Below are 25,652 nucleotides of genomic sequence, written 5' to 3' on the forward strand. Positions count from 1 at the left end.
TATCCATTTGATGTATGTCATAGGTCATCCTTTGGCAGGCTTGAACCACTAACTGACCAGCAGGCAGGCTGGACAATAGCAGAGATGCTCAATACCATGCCAGACTTGCATCCGTACTCAATAAAGTTGTGGTCTAATTTGAACCCATGATGCTTCTCTGAGTCCTTGCTTTAATTGTTGCAGTGGATAAGAGGGTGGTGAGCTGTATTGGCTGGGCACGCAACAAACCAATTCTGAACATGTGTGGGATTAATTTTCCGTAACCCTGTACAACTACAACTTATCTCTCAAATACCACATTGCAGGCAGCTTTTAGCTGTGCAGAACAGAGTGACAAGACACACATTTGAAAAATAAATGCATGCATAGTTCAGCTTTCCTTGGAAACAGCTGCCATGTGGAAGTGCTATACATCGCTCTGCTTTGGATATGAGATAGATAGTAATTTTGTTGTTGTTACAGGCTAGATTGCTTTGTTTTTCTTTTGGGGAGTGCAACTTTCAGCTTGCTCGCCAAGATGATGGACATGTCGGAATTCGGGGAAGCTGCTCCCTTCCTCCGGAAAAGTGACAAGGAGTTGATGGTGTTGCAGACTGTGGCTTTTGAAGGTAAGGTGTTAGTTGTTGATTCTGCCATCAACCAGGAAGGCTGAATGATGCATACTCTATAGCTTATGATTAGAAGTTCTATCGTAAAGGGCCAATGTCTTTACAGCAGTCTGTTTAGACTGGTGCCCCTTATACTTCTGCACTTTTAAAAAATGTGCAGTTGTTCTGCTGGTCTGACCAGCTGCATGTTCCATATGTAGCTTATTATGTAGCTTAAATTGCACTGCAATTTGAATATATAATAGGTAGCCTTTCCATTTTACTTGACAAGACCCTCTTTTCCCCATTGATGTTGTGATTATTCTGATGTCAAGATCTTGCAAGAAGGGTTGCAGAACTTTGATGTTCACCATCTCAAAGTATAAAGTAACGTTGTCTGGAAATAGCACAGCAGCTCTTAGCCAGCTCGGAGAACACGTATTGTTCTTAATGGTATTTTAAGAAGGTAAGTATGTCTGTTGCATGTGGGTGACATATGGCCTGCCTGGATTCAGTGTGTGCTTTTAGACATCAAAGCAAAGAACACACAGCTTCCAGGCATTGTTCTATAAGCCAGTGTTTCCCAACCTTTTTTGGGCAAAGGCACACTTGTTTGATGAAAAAAATCTCGCGGCACACCACCATTACAGCCCCGTGACGTCAGCGCGCAGCGTCACGCCGGGAGGGACGCACGAAAGTGAAAGTTTTCAATTTTTTTTCCCTCCCCCTTGCCGGGGAACCTCCAAGCTTTGGGGGTGGGGGGGGAGGAGGCAGCAAAGCGAGGGACTGAGGGACGGCGGCAGCTGAGGCGGCGGCTGTTGTGGTGGTGGCGGCGATAGCGGGCGAAGGAGGGGGCGGCGGCGGGGCCGAGGTGGCCGCCGGCGGCGGGGGAGGCAGCGGCGGGTGGAGCAGGAGGGCGGCCGAGGCCGGTGAGGGAGTAGGGTTGCCCGGGGCTTGAGGAGCCGTCGCCGGGAGTTGCTGCTGCTGTTGTTGCTGCTGCTGCCCGGACATGCCGGCCTCCTCCTCGTCCGCTGTCTCGCGCTCCTCCCTTTTGCACGCGCTGCCCCGCCGCCGCCCCATTGGCTGGGTCCTGTCAGCTGATCCTGTGTTATTTCCTGTGTGTGTGTGTGAGGGGAGAATGGAGAGAGAAACCTCGGCACCACCACCGCGGAGCCGCCCCCGGCTCGACGCGGATCCTCGCCGCCGCCACCTCTCACCGCCCGACTCGCCCGCCTCCCTCCCACGGCACACCAGCCAACGTCTCACGGCACACTAGTGTGCCGCGGAACACCGGTTGGGAAACACTGCTATAAGCATCAACTAGCTGGAACCAGAAAAAACTTAAAAGCAACAGAGTTCAGAGCGTGATGCCACGCCTTTAGGGTGATAAGAAATGGCTGAGGTCATTTGCAGCTCTTATGACTTGCACTGTATACTGTAAGATCAACAGTATAAGTGCATCCATGAAGTATACTCTACCCTGTGCTATGACAGATTTGGCACTGTTACATTGTGATGATGTGCAAATGTGTCAATTATTGCATCCCTGATTCTTGAATTTTCAGCTTGACTTTGCTGGCTTCTTTGATTTGAGCAATTCATAAAAGCGAATGCTCCAAAAGCGTTTCAAGTAAAAAGTAAGCTAGTGTAAGAGGGTGGAGCAATGGGGAGTGGAACATACTTGTAAATTACTCAAATTCCAAACAATCAAATTGTAACCTGTGAATTGCACACTTTCTTGCATTTAGCTGAGGTTAACCAAAAGCACATTTTGTAGTTGTTTTTTTTTTTTTTTTTTTTTTTGTAGTGCAGAAATGGTGCCAGAGCATTTACTGCGTGCAGTAGGCACAGGTTATTCATCTTCTGTCTGGGAGGACCAATGCAAGTGGAATATAGTATTCAGGAAAATGAACTATGAGCTGGAACATCTCTAGATAAAATCCCACTTGAGTTGCTAACACAAATGATGGTCTTGTGCAGCCATAGGCAAACTCGGTCCTCCAGATGTTTTGGGACTACAATTCCCATCATTCCTGACCACTGGTCCTATTAGCTAGGGATCATGGGAGTTGTAGTCCCAAAACATCTGGAGGGCCGAGTTTCCCTATGCCTGGTCTTGTTCAAGGCCACTGCCCGCTTCAACACCTTCCCAATATGAAGGAGGGTCAAAGCGCCATCTTACCTTTCAGGGCTGTTGTAAGGATTACTTGAGTTTGTGAATGTGCTCTGAACACATACAAAAACAACACAATTCTATTCTATTAATTAATATTCTATTATATACAATTCGTAATTTATTTTGCAATGTTGAGTATCAAATATTTTTGCATAACAACGAAGGACTCATTTTTCTATGCTAGGGAAGAAGAAATGCTGGATTCCAGATGAGAAGAAAGCTTATCTTGAAGCTGAGATAAAAGAGACTGGCGGTGGCAAAGTCACTGTTGAGACTGTGGATGGGAAGGTAAAGAGCCCCCCCCCCCCCCCGTTTGATTAGTCTCAAGAATAAAACATTCTAGACATAATGAGGACAGAGAAACAGTTTTTGCTGCGTACAAACTTAGGCCAGAATCAGTTAAACAGAAAGAAGCAACAATCCGAGGAAGGGACGGAGGATCACACAAGAGAGAACCATATAGAGGGCTGGAGATTTCCTTGCTGCTACGCTATGTACGATCTCACTGTGCTTCTAAAACCAAGGGCCAAAATGCGTGTTAAGCTCAACGCGTATATATACAGCTACACCTCCAGATTTTGTTTAATTAATTTTTGCTGTGTGAGGAGGAGCCTGATAGTTATCCAGACCAAAGCACAAGGGAAAGGGAGGCTTATCTCTCTTCCCCCAGACATGCTCACGATGAAAATCCTCCCCTCCCCTCCTCCCAGTATAGCTAGGAAGCTTAGGCAAAAAAGTTCACAATGGGATATTTTTCTCTAAGCCTCCTAGCTCTTTGTGTGTATGTTATCTTCATATATCCAGGAGCCTATAAGCAATTGCCTATAGGTGCACATGAGCTTATGAGACTTGCAGTCTTTTGGGGGGGGATGGCCCTACAGATATGCCGTTTATTGGTACCTGCATGTGGGTAGTGTATGAGGAGCCCCCTGCATTTATGTGAAAGCATTTTTGTTTAAGCTTCTACCCATGGCAGTTGGGGTGACTGAGAATATGTGGCACATATGGAAGCCATAAACATCTCTCTGTGATTCCTACAGAATAAATGAAGAAGGCCTTAGTATATTTAATTTGTTTTTATATTGTATGCATCGACGCAAAGGATTAAGCAAGAAAGTCTTTTAAAAATCACTGTTGACACAAACAGATGAATAAAACCTGAGAGAGGTTTAGTCATGAGTTTGCAAAATATAATAATAATAATAATAATAATAATAATAATAATAATTTATTTACACCCTGTTCACTCTGGGTGGCTCCCAACAGAATATTAAAAACACAATAAAACATCAAACATTAAAATTTCCCAATACAGGGTTGCCTGCAGATGTCTTCTAAAAGTCAGATAGTTGTTTATTTCCTCGACATCTGAAGGGAAGGCATTCCACAGGGTGGGTGCCACTACCAAGAAGACCCTCTGCCTGGTTCCCTGTAACCTCACTTCTCGCAGGGAGGGAACTGCCAGAATGCCCTCAGAGCTGGACCTCAGTGTCCAGGCTGAACGATGGGGGTGGAGACGCTTCTTCAGGTATACATGAAGCAGATGCACTGAATTAAGGTTCACCAAACGCTTCATTGCTATGACCTGTAGACTGAATTGGGACGTAGGTTTTTTATTTATTAAATTTCTACCCCACACCATGGTCCCGCTCACACATGACACTACGCCAAACCAGGGCTTAGTATGAGTGAGCAAACATGTGGGTTTCTGGGCTACTCCTTTGATCATGACCTTCTCTCCAGGATCATGACCTTTGCTCCTGCACATCTGGTCATGGCTTGTACTTAGCCATGGATTGACTTAGCATTATGTGTGAATCAGGTCCATGTGAGTTTATTGACTTACCAATGCTAGGATGTCTCTGATATCAACAACTGTCCTTTGTGAATAATGAAAATTGTTAATTTAATTGTCGTGGTCTGTACTTTCTGCATTTAATTTTTTTTCCTGACCTCACGGTTTACAATCACCCCTATCCCACTGCCACTTGTATATCTACCTACAACCCAGGATAACACTTAATGTACTTGATTAAATGGTCCATCACCCACACCACTCTTTTGTCATAATAAATTTGTTAGTCTTTATGATGCCACAAGGGTCTTCATTGTTTTTGTTGCCACGGACTAATATTGCTACCCCTCTGCAAGTAATTTATCTACAAACTATAATGCTTAGTAACTGTTATGTCTTCATTGGTTCCTGTTTTGTTTTAAAATCACAACAGCTTCAGGTTAATGCTTTGCTACATCCTTCATAGGCAAATTGGGATAGCATTTAGCTTATAACCAGTTCCCAGTGTTTGACCACTTTCTCCATCTTGCTTTTTAAACTTCAGATGGCCATCATCAGTATTCCTTTCTTAAAATCATGTATTCTACTGCTTACAACAGTGGGTGGCAGTATCAAACAAACTGAAATGAATAAGAGATGCATTTTCTTTTTTTCTTTTCGATCAGTCTCCCAAGAGACCAGATATTTAGGGTTGCACAGAAGCCTTCAAAGTTGAGTTTCCATTTGTGGGCAGCCTGTCCTTGAAAGTAATCCTTAAACAATCTTTTAATTTTAAAAAAAGTGTTGTCAGATCGCTCTGTAGTACAGGAATTTTGGAAAGGCCGTGGTTACAGTGTTCCCTTTTCTTGCAGACAGTCACTTTGAAGGAAGATGATGTTCAACAGATGAACCCTCCCAAGTTTGACATGATTGAAGATATGGCTATGTTGACCCACCTCAACGAGGCATCTGTGCTGCATAATTTGAACAGACGCTACAGTAACTGGATGATCTATGTATGAGTCATTCATTGATTTTCATTTAAAACTGCATGTTGAATTGCATCTCCATTGTGCAGGATAAGAATCAATAGTGCCAGATGGACATTCTGACCTTTGACCCCTTTGTGGTTCCTGTTCCTGGCTTATTATGCATGAGGGACTCTCCTCTGTATACTCTCTGCTCCTTTGTATATTTACTTCTGTGATCTTCCTTTGAAACTGAGTTTCTGGTGCATGCTGCTGGTCAGAAGTTTCCAGAATAACCGTTGACAGGCAGACAACCAAAATACCCTTGGGTTCAGTTCCCTCCCACAAAAGTAGGTCAGCTCTCTACACCCCTGTCAAGGGGTAAGGAGGTTATTGCTGCACATAGTGTCAAGTATGTGGTTAAATGGAGTGGTAGATTGTGTCATAAAATTGTAATTCTGTATGAGCTCTCCAGCAACTCCTTGAACATGGATTATCTGTCATTCGAGCCTGTACAACTACTCAGAATGCATATTGCGGAATGGTTGCTATTTTGTAACCCCCCCTAAGAACATAAGACTAGCCTCTTGGATCAGGCCAGTGGTCTATCAAGTCCAGCATCCTTTTCTCACAGTGGCCAATCAGGTGCTTATGGGAAACCTGCAAGCAGCAGGACTTGAGCACAATAGCATTCTCACTTCCTGCAGCTACCAGAAACTGGTGTGCAGAAAATTCCAGCAACTGGTATTCAGAACCATTACCTTTCTCATGTGGTTTTGCCTACTAGGAAGAAGACAGGAATGAGACCGCCCCAATGTGATTTCTTTAGCATCCCTGTCTCAAATGTTGTGGTGTCACCAGAAAAAAAAAATGGGGGCATAGAAGAGGCAAAGTTTATTTCTAGGTGGGCGAGTTGTTCTCTGAAATAAAAATAGCAGTACAGTGGTACCTCGGGTTACATACGCTTCAGGTTACATACGTTTCAGGTTACAGACTCTGCTAACCCAGAAGTAGTGCTTGAGGTTAAGAACTTTGCTTCAGGATGAGAACAGAAATTGTGCTCGGGCGGCGCAGCAGCAGCGGGAGGCCCCATTAGCTAAAGTGGTGCTTTAGGTTAAGCACAGACCTCCAGAATGAATTAACTACTTAACCCGAGGTACCACTGTATATGTTATTTGCAATGACGGTCCAAGTGGGGGTGGAGGATGACTGATCACCTTGTTTGGAGTGCTAACCCCCTGTCTCCCCTCTGGTGCTTCCCATGTTTGTAATGCTCAGTACAGTGGTACCTCGGGTTACAGACACTTCAGGTTACAGACCCTTCAGGTTACAGACTCCGCTAACCCAGAAATAGTACCTCGGGTTAAGAACTTTGCTTCAGGATGAGAACAGAAATCGTGCAGCGGCGGCGCAGCAGCAGTGGGAGGCCCCAATAGCTAAAGTGGTACCTTAAGTTAAGAATGGTTTCAGGTTAAGAACGGACCTCCAGACGAATTAAGTTCTTAACCAGAGGTACCACTGTACTAACATGTTACCTTGCCTCTAGCAAGCTAAAGTGTTTTTTTTAAATCACCGTAAGTGAATTAAATTTTTGTCACTATGTCTTATCAGATGCCGAGCAGTATAGCTATAGCACATTAAATGATCAAAGGTTGACTAGAGGGCTACTTTTTCATTTTTTAATGTCTGTCACATTCTTAATTCACCCATTTTATGACTGCGTCTGTGCCTTGGGCAGCTGATAGAGGTCAGAATGTTCCTGTCTCCTGAAATACAGGTGGTGTCAAACAGTAGACAACTTGCCTCAGTGTACCCAGTCTCTAAATATGCAGGGAGCAGCTCTCTTTCTAATATATTTGAATAAATGAGGGCACCCGTATAATTTGGGTACACCAGGCATCTGTTTACTTTGTCTCTGTGGCTTAGCCAGCCTTTACCTCTTGGTTTCACTCTGGTTGGACAATAGGTTTTCATGCTTTACACACCAGCAGAAGCAGAATAAACTATGAATATTAAGCAAAGACACATGCATAATATTATCAAAATGCAATAGTTTCCTTTTAAAGTGCAAAGATTGGATAACTGCTGCAGAATCTGGATGTTTATAGCATGGCGTGTGCCCAGTCCTGATTGCAACAGGAGTTGAACGCCTTTCTTAACAAATATTGTTAGCCGTTAAGATTGCTTACCTTTCTAAATGCCTTGTGCATAATTTTATTGTTGTAGATGAAGTGTTTGGTATTGGAAAATCATGTTCCAATGCATACTACCGTATTTTTCGCCCTATAGGATGCACCGTCCCATAAGGCGCAACTAGTTTTTTTTTTGGGGGGGGAAATAAAGGGGGGAAAATTATTTCCCCCCCAGGTGCGGGGCTGGGGTGGGGGAAGCCCGAGTTTCCTCCGACCCCAGCACCCAGAACAGGCAACTCTCCGCAAGCCGCGGGAGCCCAGCGCAGGGCTCCTGTGCCTTGCCGAGAGCTGTGTGAAGTCTGGGCGCGCTGAGCTCAGCGCGCCCAGCCTTCGGCATGCAGGCAACTCTTCGCAAGCCGCGGCATGGGCTCCCACGGCTTACGGAGATCTGCGCGAAGCCTGGAGAGTGAGAGGGGTTGGTCGCACCGACTCCTCTCGCTCTCCAGGCTTCAGCGAAAGCCTGCATTCGCCCCATAGGACGCACACACATTTCCCCTTCATTTTTGGAGGGGAAAATTGCGAAAGGGCGAAAAATACAGTAGTTTACAACGAAATTCATTGTTACTGGCCATGTTCCTCATTTCCAAGGTTAAACTAATTTCTAACTGAGTTGTACTAATGAAATGCGTTTTTTTTATTCATGAGATTTTCTTAGTGGGCTTCAGTCTACACAGCATTAAAGTCTGGGGATACTTCATATATATCACACCTTTCTTCAGTAGAATTCCAGGTGGCATGGATATGATTCTCAGGTGGCTTTCCATCCCATTTAGTTTTAGAAAGGTTGCTGCATCAAGTGACTATGGGCCATCTATGGGAGCTTGTAGCTCTTCAGATGTTGTTGGACTCCAACTCCCATCAACTCTAGTCAGCATAATCAATAGCTAGAAATGATGGGAGTTGTAATCCAACAACATCTGGAGGGCCACATGTTCCCCATCTTTTTACCGTTATACAAGTCCCAATCAACTAATGTTGCTTTCCCTTAAAAATGTTATCATTTATATTTACAGAGGTTTGCATTTTCAGGTGAATTGTTGGAGGCTGGGATTACGAGGAAATCTTGAGCTGAAAGTTACAAATGGTTGGCTGTGACCAACATATCCGTTGCTCCAAAATGAAACAGACAACTTTGATACAAACCATTCTGCTATCAATGGGATTCACTTTCATTTTGTGTGTTTAGTATTAATATATGAGTAAATTTCTTTCTCAATTTCCATGCCAGTGCAGTCTGGTTCTGTTAAGCCATCTTTTGTTAAAAACAACAACAAACCCTACAAATGAACTGGATTAGAACAACTGCACTGTTGGTACTGTGTGAAATCCTCATGTTCTTTACCAAGGTTCTTAGTGATTTTCTTCTGTTTTCCTTTCCAGACTTATTCGGGTCTCTTCTGTGTGACAATAAACCCTTACAAATGGCTTCCTGTCTACAAGACAGAAGTTGTTTCAGCTTACAAGGGCAAGAGACGTTCAGAGTCTCCTCCTCACATCTTCTCCATAGCTGACAATGCTTACCATGACATGCTGCGTAGTAAGTAGCGTCATTTGCCCACATGGCCCTTATTTGTTTGTCCTACAACTAAATCTTGCTTTCAAACGTTTTCCAAATGCTGACAAGAGAAGCTTCTAGGAAGGGCATTTAGGCACCATATCATGGGCAAAGAGCCTGGAGATGGTAAGATCTGTGATCTTCAGTGCCACTCAGATTAGGGATAATATCTACTGAACTCCTGACTGTCGGCACTGTATATCCTTGAAGTGACTTGTAGCTTAACAATGGCAGAAGGGCCACAGGTTCCCTGCTCTTGGTTTACAAGAAAGAAAGAGAAATTGTTGAGATAATTTTTTTATTTCCCCCCAGCAATGCTTAGGTTTTATAAGACACTAAAAGCATCATTACACAGTCTTCCCGTCTCTGAGCAGTGAGAAACTCCAGGGATGTGCAGCGCTCACTCTGAGTTAATTTATTTGGAAGAAGATCAATGAAAGGTTATGACAGTTTTTAAGCATTTGAATTTATTTACAGGTGCAGATCTAGATTTAATATTCCAACAGAAAGCCAAATTCATTGTCATGTGTCAGGTCTCCAACTTCCCTGACACAGTTTGCTTACTGTGCTCCTAAAAACTCAGCTCTCTGTGCCTGTCTCTCAGAAACTAGACTTTATCCCTTTTGCTCACTTCCCAGGCACACACAGACCTAGCATACACCATCCTTAGCTGGATAGGGAAAGAACCCACCCACTTCAGATGACTTAAGGGAGATTCATCTATCAAGAGCAATCAGTTAGCAATCTGCCTAAAAAAAGGTTTTGCAACTGTGTCTTAAAGGAGCTTCAGCAGTCATTCTTACTCTCTAGTCTCTAACACTCTCTTGTCAAAACCTCCAATCTTACAACACAATGATCCAGGTCACCTCGCCTGTGTTCCTGTGCTCAAATGGACCACCCATAAACAAGAATTTCTCCATGGACATCATTGTCAGAGGGTGAATCTGTGTACTCAGTAGCCCCATAACTCTTTCTGACAGTAAAGTGAATGGCAAACCTTGGTTTGCTTCAATCTCTATGTGCACATTTCTGTTCCTCCTACCCCTGCCTGCTCCCTGTTTACACAGAGAAATAATCAGCCAGTAGGTCAGGGCGCTTTCTTTTCTTTTCTTTTTTACAGTCCTGCTTCCCTTTGGCTGAAAGAAAGGAATGTACTGTAACAAATGAGCCTTCTTTGAACAGAAACCACAAGGCAGAAATAGTGATCTCAATAACTGGAGCAGCTGTTTAAGAGAAGGAGCATGCGCTTAGCTCTCCTGTTGAAATCAATGTGTGCTAAAACTGCCTGGCTTTGGCTGCACTACAGCCAAATGTTAAAGGCCACTGACTCTAGCCTCCCTCAAGCACTGGAGCAGTGATATAACATCATGCCACCAGAACTGGAGCACACTTCAAATTCATGTCCGAGCAGCAGATTTCTTCCATCAGAGGGCAGTGGTGATGCGTGCCTGATTATCTGGAGCACTAATATTTGTGCAGCCATCGACATTCTGGAACATTACCAAGGGAGCTTGGGGTTTGTGCTCATCTGTTTCAAATGTGACTCTGCACAGAGCACAATAGGTATACTGCCATTGATAACATTAAAATAATATATCAAAGTATGAGACATTTTCCTGTCTTGTGCTTTTTGTTGGAGCTGGCTGAGTTATAATAATAGCTGGAGCATAAAAAGCAAAGCAAAATCTGTAATTATGCTTGGCACAGTAATGTGCTTGGCTTTCTAGGTCCTTATAATTATAGCATCTTTAAATGCGAGGTGCCTGCCCTTAAGAGGCATGCACTATTGTTACAGAGCTAGTTTGTCTAGATCCCCCGAACTAAGAACTTTTCCCTTACCCCTAACAAGTCAGTGCAGTACCGCAGCTGTATGGGTCTTGTTTGCTACTCTTGTATGGAATGACCATTCTGGGTGGGGTTGGTAGGGGAGGCAAGTACTTCAAATTCCATCGACAGTCATTTGCAAATAAAGCACATGCTTGCCCAATATAACATAAATTCCTCTAGGTTCTCTCCTCTCTCAAATCACTTGCAAACAAAAAAGATTGCTAAGCCGACATGTTACACAGCTGGTACTTTGAGACAATCTCTATGTCAAAGAAGGGGAACCTGTGGTCCTTTAGAAATTGGACTGCAACTTCTATCAACCCCAGCCAGCGCAGCCAGTTGTCAAGGAAGATGGGATTTGTAGTCTAGCAGCAGCTGGAGGGCCACAAGTTCTCCATCCTTGCCCTGACCAATTGGACTGCCAATGCTGATTTCCTTTTAATTCACAAAACATGCCCTTTCATTAGAAAGCAAACAGAAGCCCCATGCTCTCGAAATTGTTGCGGGGCAACCAAACCTTTTGGTTTAAATGCAAAACTTGAAACTTCACTACGTTTCTTCCATGTAACACGAATAGAACAGGTTGAAGGGAAGCATCTAACACAACAGGTTTAGAAACCCTCTAATCTGAATGTCTTTAGCTGAATGTGTTTTCCATGTTACAGAGCCTTTGATATGCTAATTAACCCCAACCTGTCAAAAACCCATCCCTCCTTTGTTTCTCTTTGCTCTCTTCATTCCTACTTCCTTTGAAGAGCCCAGTGAATTTCAACAGCACACCTTGCTCTTGGAATTTCTACCAAGAAACTGATCTGGTTAAATTGTCTTTCTCTGCTTGTGATGGAGTCATGCAATGGCTTTTGCAGCTACCTCCACAGCAGGCATATGGTACTAAATAATGGAGAGAACCCAAAATGAATTGGTTTTGCAGGCCAATGCATTTTGCCAAAGCACTTAAAATATACTAAACAAGATATTTCCCATGTTGAGGGGAGTTTGCCTAAATGGGTTTCTTCTTGTTTATTTCTGTTTGTATAAGAAATTATTCCCTGGTGACTATGTAGCAAGTGCAATTACAGGTTCCTTTTTTCCTTTCTGCACAGATCGAGAGAACCAGTCAATGCTGATCACGTAAGTGGATCTTTTTCTAGGGAGGTTATTTATGCAATGCCAAAAAAGGAAAAATGCATCTTCGAAAAAAAAAGGGCAAAAGAGGACACAGATTCGCCTAACATTTATATATGCTAATTATAGTATAGATGCAAATTGAGAAATAATTGCTATAATATAAATAAAAATACAATATATCCCACCACAGTGGGAAAGATTGTGACCAAGTGATCTATGTGCCTAGTCAGTAACTATTTATATTTATTTCAAGGCCCAGTTCTCCCTTATCTTCAAATCTGATCAGACAGTCCTTCACACAGAGGACTCCTTCCGAAGAGGACTATTCTATGTAAAATAGGACACATAGCCACCCCCATCTTTTCAGATGCCTCACATCAGCGAAAGCAAACATCAGCAAAAGCAATTGGTTCCTAGTATGCTTACCAAAGCACACAAAACTGAATACATTTTATTTCAAAGCACATATTCGCCTTTGCTAACTTGTTTGCAAGGTTTTTCAGCATGGGCATTAAGAGAAGTAAATTTTACCCTTGGGTTCTGGGTATAAAGTTAGTTATTGGGCCAAGAGTAAGTACTTAAAGAGGGAACACCTGGTAGGGGTGAGTGTGAGCAGAAAGGCAGTGTGGGCCTGGGTGGCAAGGATTAACCAGGGCTCCCTGGCTACTGTGCTTAAATATTGCTGTTCCTGATTGGATTTACCTGAGGTGCCTTGAGTCTGTTTCTAAGAAACACAGCTCTGTTGCGTCACAACGCAGCTTCTGATATTCAGGTTTTAGTCAGTGTATATTTTGTTGGTACCTTTGTTCCAGAAGAGCTGTGTTTTATTAGACCAAAGACGTACTAAGTCTTGGCCCAGTTTCCCACAGTGGCCAACCAGGTGGCTTTGAGAAAACTCACAAAGAGAGTTTCAGTAGTCCACTGTTGCCTCCACCATCTTCTATTCAGTGGTGTTTCACATGGCCATCAATAAGACCAAGGCTTGTATCTAATGTGATGCTGAATAACTTGTTCCCTTAGCACAAGGATTTGCCCTCGAATAATTCTATTTACCCTCTCTCTGCCCCCCTTGCCCTCCTCAAATCTGCTCCAGAAGGCTGGGAGAAAGCCCCATAACAGATTTAGGAGGTGAATGAGAGGGGGAGAAAGTTCCAAATGTAAATTATTGCACTGATGGAGTGAGTTAGTGGGATACTGCCCTGATAGCCACTGATAGAGCTATTCTTTCCATACTCCTATCCTCTTGTGTGCCCAGATGCCACGGTTCTCAGCATCCCAACTTAGAGAACAAAATCAGACATAACACAGTGTATTTGGGTCAAATAAGGCCACAACTGGCCTCCTTTTATACTCAAGGAGCAGACTCAAGTGAAGCCTGCTGCCAGTTGGGTTTGCTCCATGGCTGAGCACCCACTCCTTAGCCTGCTCACCATTGGCCAATTTGGCTGGAGGCATGGATTCAAACTTTCTGGCAGGTGAGGAGGCCTATCTGGCCTCCCGCCTGCTGGGAATCATCCATCATGACAAGCCTGTGTTGAATCAGTGCCAGTGGACTTACCTGTAAACATGGATCGAAAGTGAATTCCTTAAAGGTGAGGTTGCTGGACATGATTCATTCAAATGTAGCACAGTTTAGAGTTTGGAAAAAAATGCAAATGTATAAGGCTGATGGAAGTGAAAAGCTTGAGATTAATAATGTCATCTTCCTTCTGTTTCATAGTGGAGAATCTGGTGCCGGCAAGACTGTGAACACAAAACGTGTCATTCAGTATTTTGCCACAGTAGCAGCAATCGGTGAACCTGGAAAAAAGAATGTAAATATTCAAATGACTGTTTTCTTCTTCTGCGCAAATAATATTTATTACCCAACAGGTGGAAGACATTCTGTTTCCAAGGCCCTGTAAGCACCAGTTAGCATGGTTGTTAATTGCATGGGGATATGTGAGAAGAAGCTGTAATATTTCAAAGTGATTCGGGGAAAGCAGAGCTCATGGGAATTTGCCCAATGAGTCTGGCTGTTGTTTATCATCATATCATCATATTTTTTGGGTTCTGAATGTGAAGAAAGGGGCAGAATGGAGAGCAGGGATATTGAAACTGGTGAAGGTTACTAAGAATTTTATATTAGAGATCTCTAGTCCTTCTTCCAGGATGACAGATCCCAGGGAAGAGTGAATGGTTGTAAATCCAGTTCAAGCCTGCAGTGTAAATGTACCCTGGGGACCTGGAGATGGAGCAGTGCCGTAACTGGTAATGCTCCATTAACAGCTATAGCCATTCCTGGTTCTGCTGTACTAGCACAAGCATTCTCCACCTCTGATCTGTCACCTCTTTTTCCTGTGCTTTGCAACAGAGTCATCTGGACACACGTCAAAGCATCAGGAGTAGCATAATGTGGATAGGGACAGAGCCCTGCAAATCTAGTGTGTTGGGTCAGTGGCTGGGCTTCAGACTCTGATTATGGGTGGTTGGATCTAAAACATGGCAGGGACTGATGGTTTAATACCGACAGCAATAATGGACAACTTGATAGGTATAGGAACAAAGCATGTGCAAAAAAAAAGGGTTCTGAATGTGAAGGAAGGGGAAGAATGGGGAGTATGGATATAGAAACTGGTTTTGCAGCCATACAGAAGATCCACATATGATCGTAGGACTGGGTGCCTCTTCTTGGTTCAGGACAAGCAGCTTAGAAGTGTTGGGAAATTTACTCTAGAAGTCTCTGTGGAAAAGCAGTTGCAGAATAAAAAAGGTCTCTGAAATCACAAATAGAGCGGGATTGATAAGCAATGTTAAATGATATTTTCTAATCACTTAGACTAACTGTTTGTTTAATTGTCTTTTCATTTTTCTTTGAAAGCAACCAGCAACCAAGACTGGGGTAAGTAGATGAGTTTCCTGTAATTGAATTTGTATTTCACAGATTTTGCTGACGTGCCGTGAATGTTGTTCACAGGCGTATGTAAAACTTCATTTGCACTCACCCTGCTTCTAAACCTAGAACAACACAGCTGAAATTAATTTTTGTTACAAAGCCAACTCAAAATCATAGAAACTGGCTCTGAGCAATCTAACTGTATGATTCTAAACATTTTTAGCTTTCTAGACCAATCCTATTGCATCGTTTTATACTTAATGTTTCTTTCATTTTGTGAAGCTGGGGTCAGCCTAAGTGAGAAGTGCTTACGTTCTGCTGATTTCAACTGGAGAATATTAGCACAGGTTTCATTCAGTGACATGATTGTTGTTGTTTTCCCTTTTACACAAACTTGCCCCTTCTTTCCCTTTCCTTCAGCTTCGTTGCATGTCTTCAGCATAAAGTATGCTAGCAAGAGACTTTATTTTTTTCCAGTAGGCATTAGACTACACATCAAATCTGTTGGTTTTTAATATTTTGTATTTCGTTTTAAGGGAATGTACTATAGGTAAGGACGCGGGTGGCGCTGTGGATTAAACCACAGAGCCTAGGACTTGCCAATCAGAAGGTCAGCGGTTCGAATCCCCACGACGGGATGAGCTCCTGTTGCTCGGTCCCTGTTCCTGCCAACCTAGCAGTTCGAAAGCACATCAAAGTGCAAGTAGATAAATAGGTACCGCTCTGGCGGGAAGGTAAACGGTGTTTCCGTGTGTTGCTCTGGTTCGCCAGAAGCGGCTTAGTCATGCTGGCCACATGACCCGGAAGCTGTACACTGGCTCCCTCGGCCAATAAAGCGAGATGAGTGCCGCAACCCCAGAGTTGGCCACAACTGGGCCTAATGGTCAGGGGTCCCTTTACCTTTACTATAGGTAAAATAAAAGAATTCCCTGGATGCCTGAGATTCAGGTTTGGGCAAGTACTCTTTGGTGAAAGAGCCTCAGCAGAGATTTAAAACCATAAAATATACAGCAAAGTAAAGTGTAGAAATTTAGCCTATAAGACTTTTTAAATATCCCCTTCTAAGTTGCTTCCAAACTTCCCCACTTCCCTTAACATAGAAAGAGACCACACCTTTGGCATCTTTGTAAATCACTTTTAGGTTTCTTTCTTTCTTTCTTTTAACAGTCAAGCAGTGCATAAATTTTATGATATAAATATTTGGGAGTTTCCACAAGTGCATTTTTTAAAATGGCAGAGCTGCATTCTGCCAAAATCGTTGAGTTTCGACCAAATCGTAAAGCCCTTTAGTTGGCAAATTGTGAGTGCAGGGTTGTGCCCTAAATGTACTTCCATCTTTTGCATTGTAAGGGGACTTTGGAAGATCAAATCATCCAAGCCAACCCAGCCTTGGAAGCCTTCGGGAATGCCAAAACTCTGAGAAATGACAACTCCTCACGCTTTGTAAGTATGCCTTATTGCTGTGGTACTTTACCAGTCTGCCTTCATTAGTAATACCGTATTTATAAAAATGTTCAGCATTCAACATAGACAGCTGTACGTCTGATACTTAGGGCCTTTTCACACCTACCATTTGTGGTGAAAGAGTTGTTTTTTGATCTGACATTTGTAAGAGTGAATTTGTAGCTAGTTATCGACACTTTTGCTCACACTTTGCTATTATTAGAGAGCAGAGTAGGGATTTCCTGTCAACGTGATTGGCAGGTTGTGCCTGAGCTGAGAAAAGTTCAGTAACTGTAGTCACACCCCTAATGAACTCTCGTGTTCTGCCAGCCAGTAAATGTCAGAGTTATGAGCATGAGCATGGGGATAGCTCTTTCATGGCTATTTAATTAACTAATTCCAGAATATTGACCTTGTGGAAGTATAGGAGTTTAGAAGAGGAACTACATGCCTGCCTGAGGCGATAGCAAGCCTAGTTCCTCTGATGAAATTTGGTCTGCTGCTGTCATGGCCAGTACTTTGCCTCAGTATCGCCGTCTCTTTCTGCCACATTTCATCTCTGAACTGAGCTTGCATACCAACAGCTTGCACCTGTCAGAAAAAAGTGGCATGAAATAGGCATCTTCCCAACCCCACCCACCCACCCTCCTCACAGAAACTGGAATGCTGCTTGCACACATGCCACACAACTGAAAATATTGAGAATCCATTCTGGATCTTCACAAAAGTTGGGGGAGTGGTGGTTTGCGTTCCAAGAAATATGGGGTTGTGAGGCCATTATTCTGGGATACTAGCTGAATGATACCAATGTTGTCTAGCAATATGCCCCCAAATCTAAATCCCCAATTAGCTATTCCACTATAAAATGGTAAGCGTGGAAAGGCACTTATTGAAACATCTACAGATGTTGCTTCCAGTCTCACCTTTTGCCCTTCTGACTAAGCACTTCGCAGTAGTCTCTGCCGTGTAGCGGGTGGAACAGGACTGAAGCAGCAATCCCTGTCTTCACCAAACATTCACCCAGCCAACTACACAATCCATACAGCTGGAGACACGGCTTTTTGCAGAGTTCCTAAACTTGCGAGGCAGGAGTTGTGCGGACAAGCTTTGAACACAGGTTGGCTTTGTCTGGAGGCTGCTGCCGTGATCTTGCTTCTCCCTCTCACAACAGGTGTTTATTGAACACATTGTACATATTTTGAATGTCAGCCAGCGGACTTGAGTTCTGTTTGGACAATCACTTGATATTTATAAAGCACCCGTTACATCCTCCATACAGATATTTTTGGAGCACTTCACAGCAAAATAATGGAGCTTGCTAATTGGAACTAGGAAGGGATGGACATAGCAGCATGCATAAACCACAGGAAATGTCAGAAAGCAGAAAGGTGCATATATCCATGCAAGAAGGTTGTCAAGGGGATAATTTGACCAATTAATCAAGTACAGCAATGACGTATCAATGAACTGAGTGCTGCATCCTCCTGTCCAGCAGATGGAAGGTGGTTACATCTTCTGAATGGATGAGTGGGATGCAGATAACAACTGCAGCAGAGCACAATTACTGCTGTGCTCTTGTGTAACACTGTGTTAAGTAAAGCACACAAGTCATGCGGAACAATGCCCAAAGGATGCAAAGCAAGCTGGTCACAAGTCAACTGAAGGGTTATAATTTGTTGTTATAATTATGGTATGCAGAATGCAAAGCTACTGAAACCATAGTCTGTCTCTGCCGTTTCCCGGTTCCCGTACTTAACAAAGACAGAGGAGATATGAGAATCTTTAGACATCTGGAGGTTGCACAATCTGTTTCAAGCAGATTACATGGGTCCCCCCCCCCCCCGCCTGAATCTCACTTCATACATGTGAGGTGATAAACCTTGCCTACCTGAAAGGAATGTTTAAAATTATTTGAATGTATCCACTCATCATTTAGCCCCCCCCCTTAAACCATGACAACCAATATCTAAAGCATCTCCAAATAGATGCCCGCCCTTGCTTTTTTGTTCATATTTCTAATTGGTTCTATATCCCTTTTCTATCTGTTGGCTGTTGCGGTTATGTGTATTGATATATTCTCTTTTGTACAAATTAGGGTAAATTTATCAGAATCCATTTTGGAACTACAGGCAAGCTATCTTCAGCGGATATTGAAATTTGTAAGCAACATGCTAATTTCTATACTTACTTGAGCTATATTACTTGAGCTATATATTCAGATTCCATGTTTCAACCTACAGTATTTCTCAATGTAATTCTTCATTACCCAACCAGATCTGCTAGAGAAATCCCGAGTTATTTTCCAACAACCAGGTGAAAGAGACTACCATATCTTCTACCAGATCTTGTCTGGGAAAAAAGCAGAGCTACAAGGTAAGAGAAAGGAAAGACGTGGTGTGTGCAAATTAAGAAATGCAACTATGATCAGCACTGCTGCATTAAAGAATGAAAAACTAAAGACAGGTGACTTGCAGAACCCAATTAGGTTCGGTGGTGGGTTGTTGTTTTTACACTTTTTGTAACTGCTTGTTGGTGCAATCCTATGCACACTTTTATGGGAGTGAGCCCCACTGCTTTTCATTTTTTCATTTGGGGTATGTTCACATTGACAGCTCAATACACGGCAAGGTCGTTCCCCTCCCCTGCTGTGTTTGAAGCCTCAATTTACCTGGTTTTGTTCACCTAAGAGAGAATTCTTCACCCAATACTCATGAGCTTTTTGGTTTTCCTGTCTCGGCAACATCACCCCCTACACCCCACCACTGAAGCTGTCACCTGTACAATGGCTGTCTCAAATGTTCAAACCATTCTGCAGTATAAAGCAAATGTGGCTTACTTTTTCTAATTGGATTGAAACTGGTTTGAGAAGCTACAGGGCTGATCTGGACTGGCACTAATGTTGTGTTAAAGCGTGTTCTCCAATAAATGAGAGCACGTGTTGCGGTGTGGGCCACCGGGCCAGGCCTCTTGTTGCCAGGCAGGTTAATAGTTGTTGCCTGGCATTGTGATTGGATAACCAGGTTGCTGGGGCAAATTGTATGTTGCAAATTGGGTGGGTGGGACCATAGTCTTTAAATATTGGTGCACTCTGGTTTCTCTTTCTCTTTGCAGAGTGCATCGGATCACCCGCCCACCCGCCCTCTTTTCCGGTTGACCTTGCTTTGCCTGTCATGGGGTTGTCTGCCTTGGCGCAGGGGCCTAGTAGGAATTTTGCCATTTGGTGATTGGCTGTGCCATTTGGTTTTTGCCTACTACTCAGCAATTCGTCACAACTTGTAAGGTTGCGGTTAGGCATTGGTTATAATATGCTGGTGGTGGAGGGGTCAGGATAGGCTGTGCCTGCCCCTCCTATTGCGCTGAAGGGAATTCCGTTAAAGGAATCCTGGGGCTTGCCACGATTTCGTCCAATCCCTGTCATGGGACCAGGGCCGGCAAGCTTTCGGGGAGCTGCTGGGGTGAGCAGCGTGGGTCCGACGCTTAGCTCAAATGACCCCCAAGTTTGACTTTCCCTTCTACTGGCTACCGATAGGACCTCGGGATGTCAGTTCTGTCCCAGGCGGGGGGACAGATAGTCATAACCAATGTCTAAACAACCACTCACTGATTTTGTATTTTAATAAAGTTGTGGCCAAAATAGTGCCCCAAAACCAAAACTAAATTACGTGTTATGTGTGAAGTTATTTGAGGGGTGGCCTAGGGACCTACACACGCAATGTATACTAACAGTGGGAGCACACTGGGTGTGGAACTATTATTTGTTTGTTTGTTATTTATTATGCCCCATCCATCTGACTTGGTGGCCCCAGCCACTCTGAGTGGCTTCCAACAGATATAAAAACATAAAAAGACAGGGTTTGTGTGAACATACCCTTAAAATGCCTTTGGGCTATGTGATGTCCTAGAATGTTATTGGTGCTGGTGCTAAACAAAGAAATTGGCAACACTTCCCAGGGTATCTGGCTTCCACCCCATTGGGTGGATCTCCTTGCTTGATTCCCTTCCATATATTTTCACTTGTTCTTTTTTAAAAAAACAGAAACCATTTTAATTCAATCTGTGTTTCATTAATTGCTATACTTGGGATCAATTTAATGTGTACATGGGTTCAAACGATAATGTTATATATAGTTTCATTTCATTTTAGAATTGTACACTGCCTTGTAAGGGCATTGTGTCCTCTCAGGCAGTTTAGAATTCCTTTCAATAAACAAATGCTGGAGACCATGGGAGGTTACAGTGCTCAGATGCCCATGTTCTGCTTGTTTTCTGGGTGGCCACTGTGAGAACAGGATGCTAGAACTAGGTGGGCAATTGGCCTGATCCAGCCATCTTCTTTTTTATGTTCTTATATATTATCCTCTAATATATTATTCTCTTTGAATCTGTAGATAGGGTTTTGCCTAAGACACATCTTTGCCTCGTGACATTTATACATGCTGGTTGTGAGTTGATGCAGATTGCTAGAAATCCCCAGCTAGGCAGTGCTTCTTCTAATATAGCGAAGCATCCCTTTATCCATGCGCTAAATTGCTGCTTGGCAAAAGCAGTAATAATCTCATTTGAGTTCTTGTTATCCCGGCAGAGTGGTCCATCTGCTAAACCCTTAACCCAGTTAGCCTTTGCTGTGGTCTAATTAAGGAAGATTAAAGGAACTGTTTCAAAGTAATTTTGTGCTAACAGGATTTGAACGCAAATATTGTACTGTGAAAATGTACCTTCCATGGTGAATTTATTCCTCTGCTACACACATTCGCAGAGATGGTTGCATGCATCAGTCACCACCCAAATTTTTATTTAACTATTACAATCAGTTGCTCATAAGTAGTCCTGCTGAGAGAGAGAAATTACTGTCGGTAATAATGTCTATAGAACACACACATCCTGTTGTCTTAACAAATCTCCTGAGTCTTCCTTTTGTCTTGCTTTTTGGCTAATATTCTTGACTGTCATTTGAATTTCCAGTGCTTTTCTACAGGGGATCAATGCACTGGAATCAGCTGAGGCTCTTTAGTTGACTTAGAGTTTGTTGGGCCCTGTGCAATTTCTCTTGACTTTTATCTGTTGCAGAAGAGGAAGGATCTGAAAGCATGGCACCGTATGATACCAAGTTGACCAAGGTGTGAGACTTGGGGGCTTTTGGCCAAGTGGAATTAGCTGTATGAGGACAAGAGTGACTAGGTGGCACTGTGCAGCAAGGTCCATTAATTTCAACAGGTCTACTCTGAGTAAAACAGAGTTGAATACCACCCTTGATTATTTGAGCACAGAAATAAAGATCATTTGCAGTTCCACCTCAAGATGAAATCCAGGCACTGCAAGATGTCAGAAGTGGATTACTTATTTAACCTAGCAACATCTGAAGAGCAACAAGTTCCCTAGCCCATATCAAAGTGGTTTGTGGTGGAGGAAACCTTTATGTACTTTTGTGAACAAATAGCAGGTTGGCTCAGAAGAAATAATTGTCAGACTTCAAGTGGTGGTGTCCAACTTCTTTCTCCTGGTCTTTCCTGTGGAAGTCATGCATATGTCACTTATAAGTGATCCAATTTAGGAGCTAAACTCTACACATTTCTGCAGGTCTAACTTCTTCCAACGATATTCCACTGTCATTGTGATGCCACCATAAATCTTGTCTTATGACATTGCATTTATGGGTACATGTTGGCTCATGAGGTATACTCAGTAACAGACCAGATCTCAAGAAGAGAAGCTATTTTAATTTTTCTTATTTGCAGATATGCTCCTGGTGTCGACAAATCCCTACGACTTCCACTTCTGCTCACAAGGTGTAGTTACTGTGGACAATCTGGATGATGGGGAAGAGCTGCTGGCAACTGATGTAAGATATGATTCATTTTGATTAAAGATTGCAAAATCTTGCAAGCCATAATCTGTTGGAGACGTTGCTGTGGTTAGATATTTCTTTTGTTCTCACTAAAACTGTAGCAGCAGATTTGAAGCACTGCACACCCAGCACATGGGAAACGTGATGTAGCATAGAGTAGCTGAGCACAACTGTGCTACCAAGTCAGGGCATCTGGCGCATTTCAGTATTTAGGATGTTCTTAGCATAGGGTCCCCTTCAGCCAAACCTCTCTTCTTGCTTTAAGTCTTTCAGAGTAGGGAGAGTGGGGAAATGCAGACATAGCCTTAGGGCTATGGTTTCCATTACATTTTGTAGGTTTCCATTAGGTCTTGAGTACATAGGAAAATAATTCTTTTCTCTATATGTACAGATTTTATAAAAAGCAACACTAAATCTGTGTATCAGCATTATTAATTCTTTAAAACTTGATCTGCCATGGCAGAGACAGTAGGTGGTATTCAAAATTTTTGTTCCAAAGGGGATTTCCATTGAACATTTGATACAACGCGATGGTCATATCATAGAATCATAGACATCAGCACTAAGAAAAACACACGAGGTATAAGAAGTCCATTTTGATGTAGGGCAGTGGTGGGTAATCTCCAGGCCACAGGCCAAATGTGGCCCTTGGGACTCTTCGCAGACTATGCCTCTGAGTAGGCTATGCTCTGCAAGTGTCTGGGCTGTGATAATGCCTCTTGCTTGCCTGCTTGGAAGAAGGAAAGACACGTGGCTGGAATGTAGCCTATTGTACAAAGGTAAGGATCAAATCTGTTGTCTCTGATCCCGCTCACTTTGCTATCTCTTGTCTTGCCCACAACTGGCATGGGGGCCCCAGAAGGTTGTGCGTGGGATGAAGGTTCCCCCTCTTGATGTAGATATATATGTAGAGACCAACTATTTTGCCCATTGCAATCTCTGTAGTCAACCTCAAGTAACCTTATGAGAGTTCCCATCAAATGTGAATGGTGCCTCTCTGAGGTACTCTTGGTGACTGTTCCCGAGCTGTAAAATTTCATTCCTCTGGGATTCACAAGATATTGACATCATTATGTGCACATATCCCATAATGGATTTTTAATGCTATCCTATAATGCGTTTTTAATGCTATTCCCTACGCTTTTGATGTTCTCAAGTACTTTGTAATGCATTCACATTGCACATAATGCATATTTTTAGTATGGACAACATAGCAACCCAGCATAATCCCAATAAGTTTCCCCTGATATTGGTATTAAACCATCCATCCTTTAAAGTGTATTTAGGGATTGGAAAGGGGAGGGATCTTGCTGGCTAAGGTACTTCTGTATTAACACTCCTCATCTGAACAATGGGAACAACAATTTGAGAGAAAGATAAGCCAATGCAAAAGTCACTTGCTTAGTATCTATCAGATAAATTATGTTGTTTCCAACAGACCAAGTGAGCAGCAAGCAACCAGAGGACTCAGGCATTTTGAGAATGTAGTTTTGGATACGGTAAATGATCAGAGTCAGAAATGATTCTGCATATGTTAAAGGGAATACATTAGAATAGCCCACATGTGGTATTATACCTCAGTGAAACTGACACACATGCAGGACACAATGTTTCCAGACCATTGGCGGGATTGTGGTCAGGGCTGAGAGTGGCAACAGATAGTGAGATTTTGGGTACTCAATGAGAGTAATATAATAACTAAGCAGATTTTTTTTGGAGGGGGAGAGAGAGAATGTAGTATTTAAGGGCTTGTTTAGATTCATTTTAGCTGCTGAAAGATTTGTGATAATGGAACTGTGGAAAGAGCAATAGGACTCTCACGGTACATCTCGGTTACAGTAAATCTTGGGAAATTACCATTGCAGAAAAGTTTATACATCAAATCCATTTCATCAAGGAACAAACAAAACAAAGCACCAATTTTTTTTTACAGAAAGGAGTAGCTTTTTTTAATGCTAATAAGATTGACAGGACAAGACAATATATCGTGATTTAGGAAAAAACAATCAATGATTTAAGTTTGTAGGGAATTCTCATCGGTGGAATACAGGAGAAGACTCACTGTTATATTTGTCAATCAGGGTGACTTAAAGCATTATAAACAATATTCTTTATCCCCCATATTTTAATTGATTTTCCAGTAATATATATTAAATGGACACAATTAAATCCACACAGTGAGAAAGGGTCCACCCTTCTCTTGCCAGAAGTAAGTGTTCTTGTTCATATTATATTGTATGCTCTTCAATCATATTCACTTACTGTCTATTTTTGTCAATCCTTCAAGCAGGGATCTTCTATATCATATCATCACCATCATCTCCATCAATCAAAGGAGACAAAACATACACAAACATAGTTCTAACAGGGAGGAAGCAACCAGGAAGTCCAAATCTGTGCTGATGGCAGTCAACAGTGTTCTCCATTCCACATATGTAAAAAATGGCCATTAATTGGCACAGAATGTAACTGGCTTCTTTTCTCCCCTCTATACTGCTACATCATGGGTTATTTTCTTCTGAAGGAGCTATTCATACATTGCTAAACCATAAATCTAGCCCTTGTAATTTCACTAAGTTTGGACTAGAAAGATTCTCACTACTAACATTCTGAACAGACCTGCTGTATTAATATATTTATTCCTCTCCTCAAAAAGAGAAAGCAGAGACAAGTGAAACAACATTGTTTATGATGCCTTAAGTCTCTCTGATTGATGAATATGATAGCAGTGATTGCCTTCTTCTGTATTAGTCCCATAGCAAAAACAATATTGTTACAGGTCTGGGGCAACAGAGTTTGGGGCTGCAAGGGCACCCATAAATGCTAGAGTTAGTAAAAGCTAGAAATTAATAAATGGTAGAATTTAGATAATGTTTGGAGTATTGAAGGAAAGATGCCAGACCAGGGCCTCACTTAGGATAGAAGTTATTAAGAATGGCAAAAGGTGCTGGAAGTGGGTCATTACCCCATCAATAAAAACCATCAACAGGGCAAGAGATTTTCTGACAAGGACCTAGTGGGAAGCTCCCATGGTTGGAGAAGGGTGTATGATTTCAGCTTCCATGACATAGGAAAACAGGGAAGGTGGGGCTGTGCCCACAGAAAAAAATAGTTGTTTTACATGAGACTTGGGGTTTTCTTCCTAGCAAGGGTCTTTGGGAAGGAGAAGGGTGGAGCAAGAACTCCAGGCAGAAGCCATGCAGGGCAGAACCATCTTGGCAGGCTGGGACAGAGACTCCAATGCTGTGCTGCTGTGGGAAGCAAGTCCCTCTTGTGATGTAA

At 42.7% G+C, this 25,652-nt stretch overlaps 1 protein-coding gene across 1 annotated transcript in view; it reads left to right on the forward strand.

The window, feature by feature from the left end:
- Nucleotides 1-462: 462 nt before the first annotated feature.
- The window catches only part of MYH15 (myosin heavy chain 15), a 93,092-nt gene continuing 67,902 nt past the window's right edge, over nt 463-25,652 (forward strand). Inside the window, exons 1-11 of the mRNA XM_081198862.1 lie at nt 463-608; nt 2,948-3,051; nt 5,410-5,553; nt 9,078-9,234; nt 12,183-12,210; nt 13,928-14,021; nt 15,068-15,088; nt 16,433-16,525; nt 18,621-18,684; nt 18,800-18,898; nt 22,261-22,364. Coding sequence (XP_081054988.1) covers nt 518-608; nt 2,948-3,051; nt 5,410-5,553; nt 9,078-9,234; nt 12,183-12,210; nt 13,928-14,021; nt 15,068-15,088; nt 16,433-16,525; nt 18,621-18,684; nt 18,800-18,898; nt 22,261-22,364 — 999 coding nt within the window. The 5' untranslated portion in view covers nt 463-517. The remainder of the gene's footprint in view (nt 609-2,947; nt 3,052-5,409; nt 5,554-9,077; nt 9,235-12,182; nt 12,211-13,927; nt 14,022-15,067; nt 15,089-16,432; nt 16,526-18,620; nt 18,685-18,799; nt 18,899-22,260; nt 22,365-25,652) is intronic.

This window comes from Podarcis bocagei, assembly GCF_964188305.1.
Source record: "Podarcis bocagei genome assembly, chromosome: 6".
In the NCBI taxonomy this organism is placed as follows: domain Eukaryota; kingdom Metazoa; phylum Chordata; class Lepidosauria; order Squamata; family Lacertidae; genus Podarcis; species Podarcis bocagei.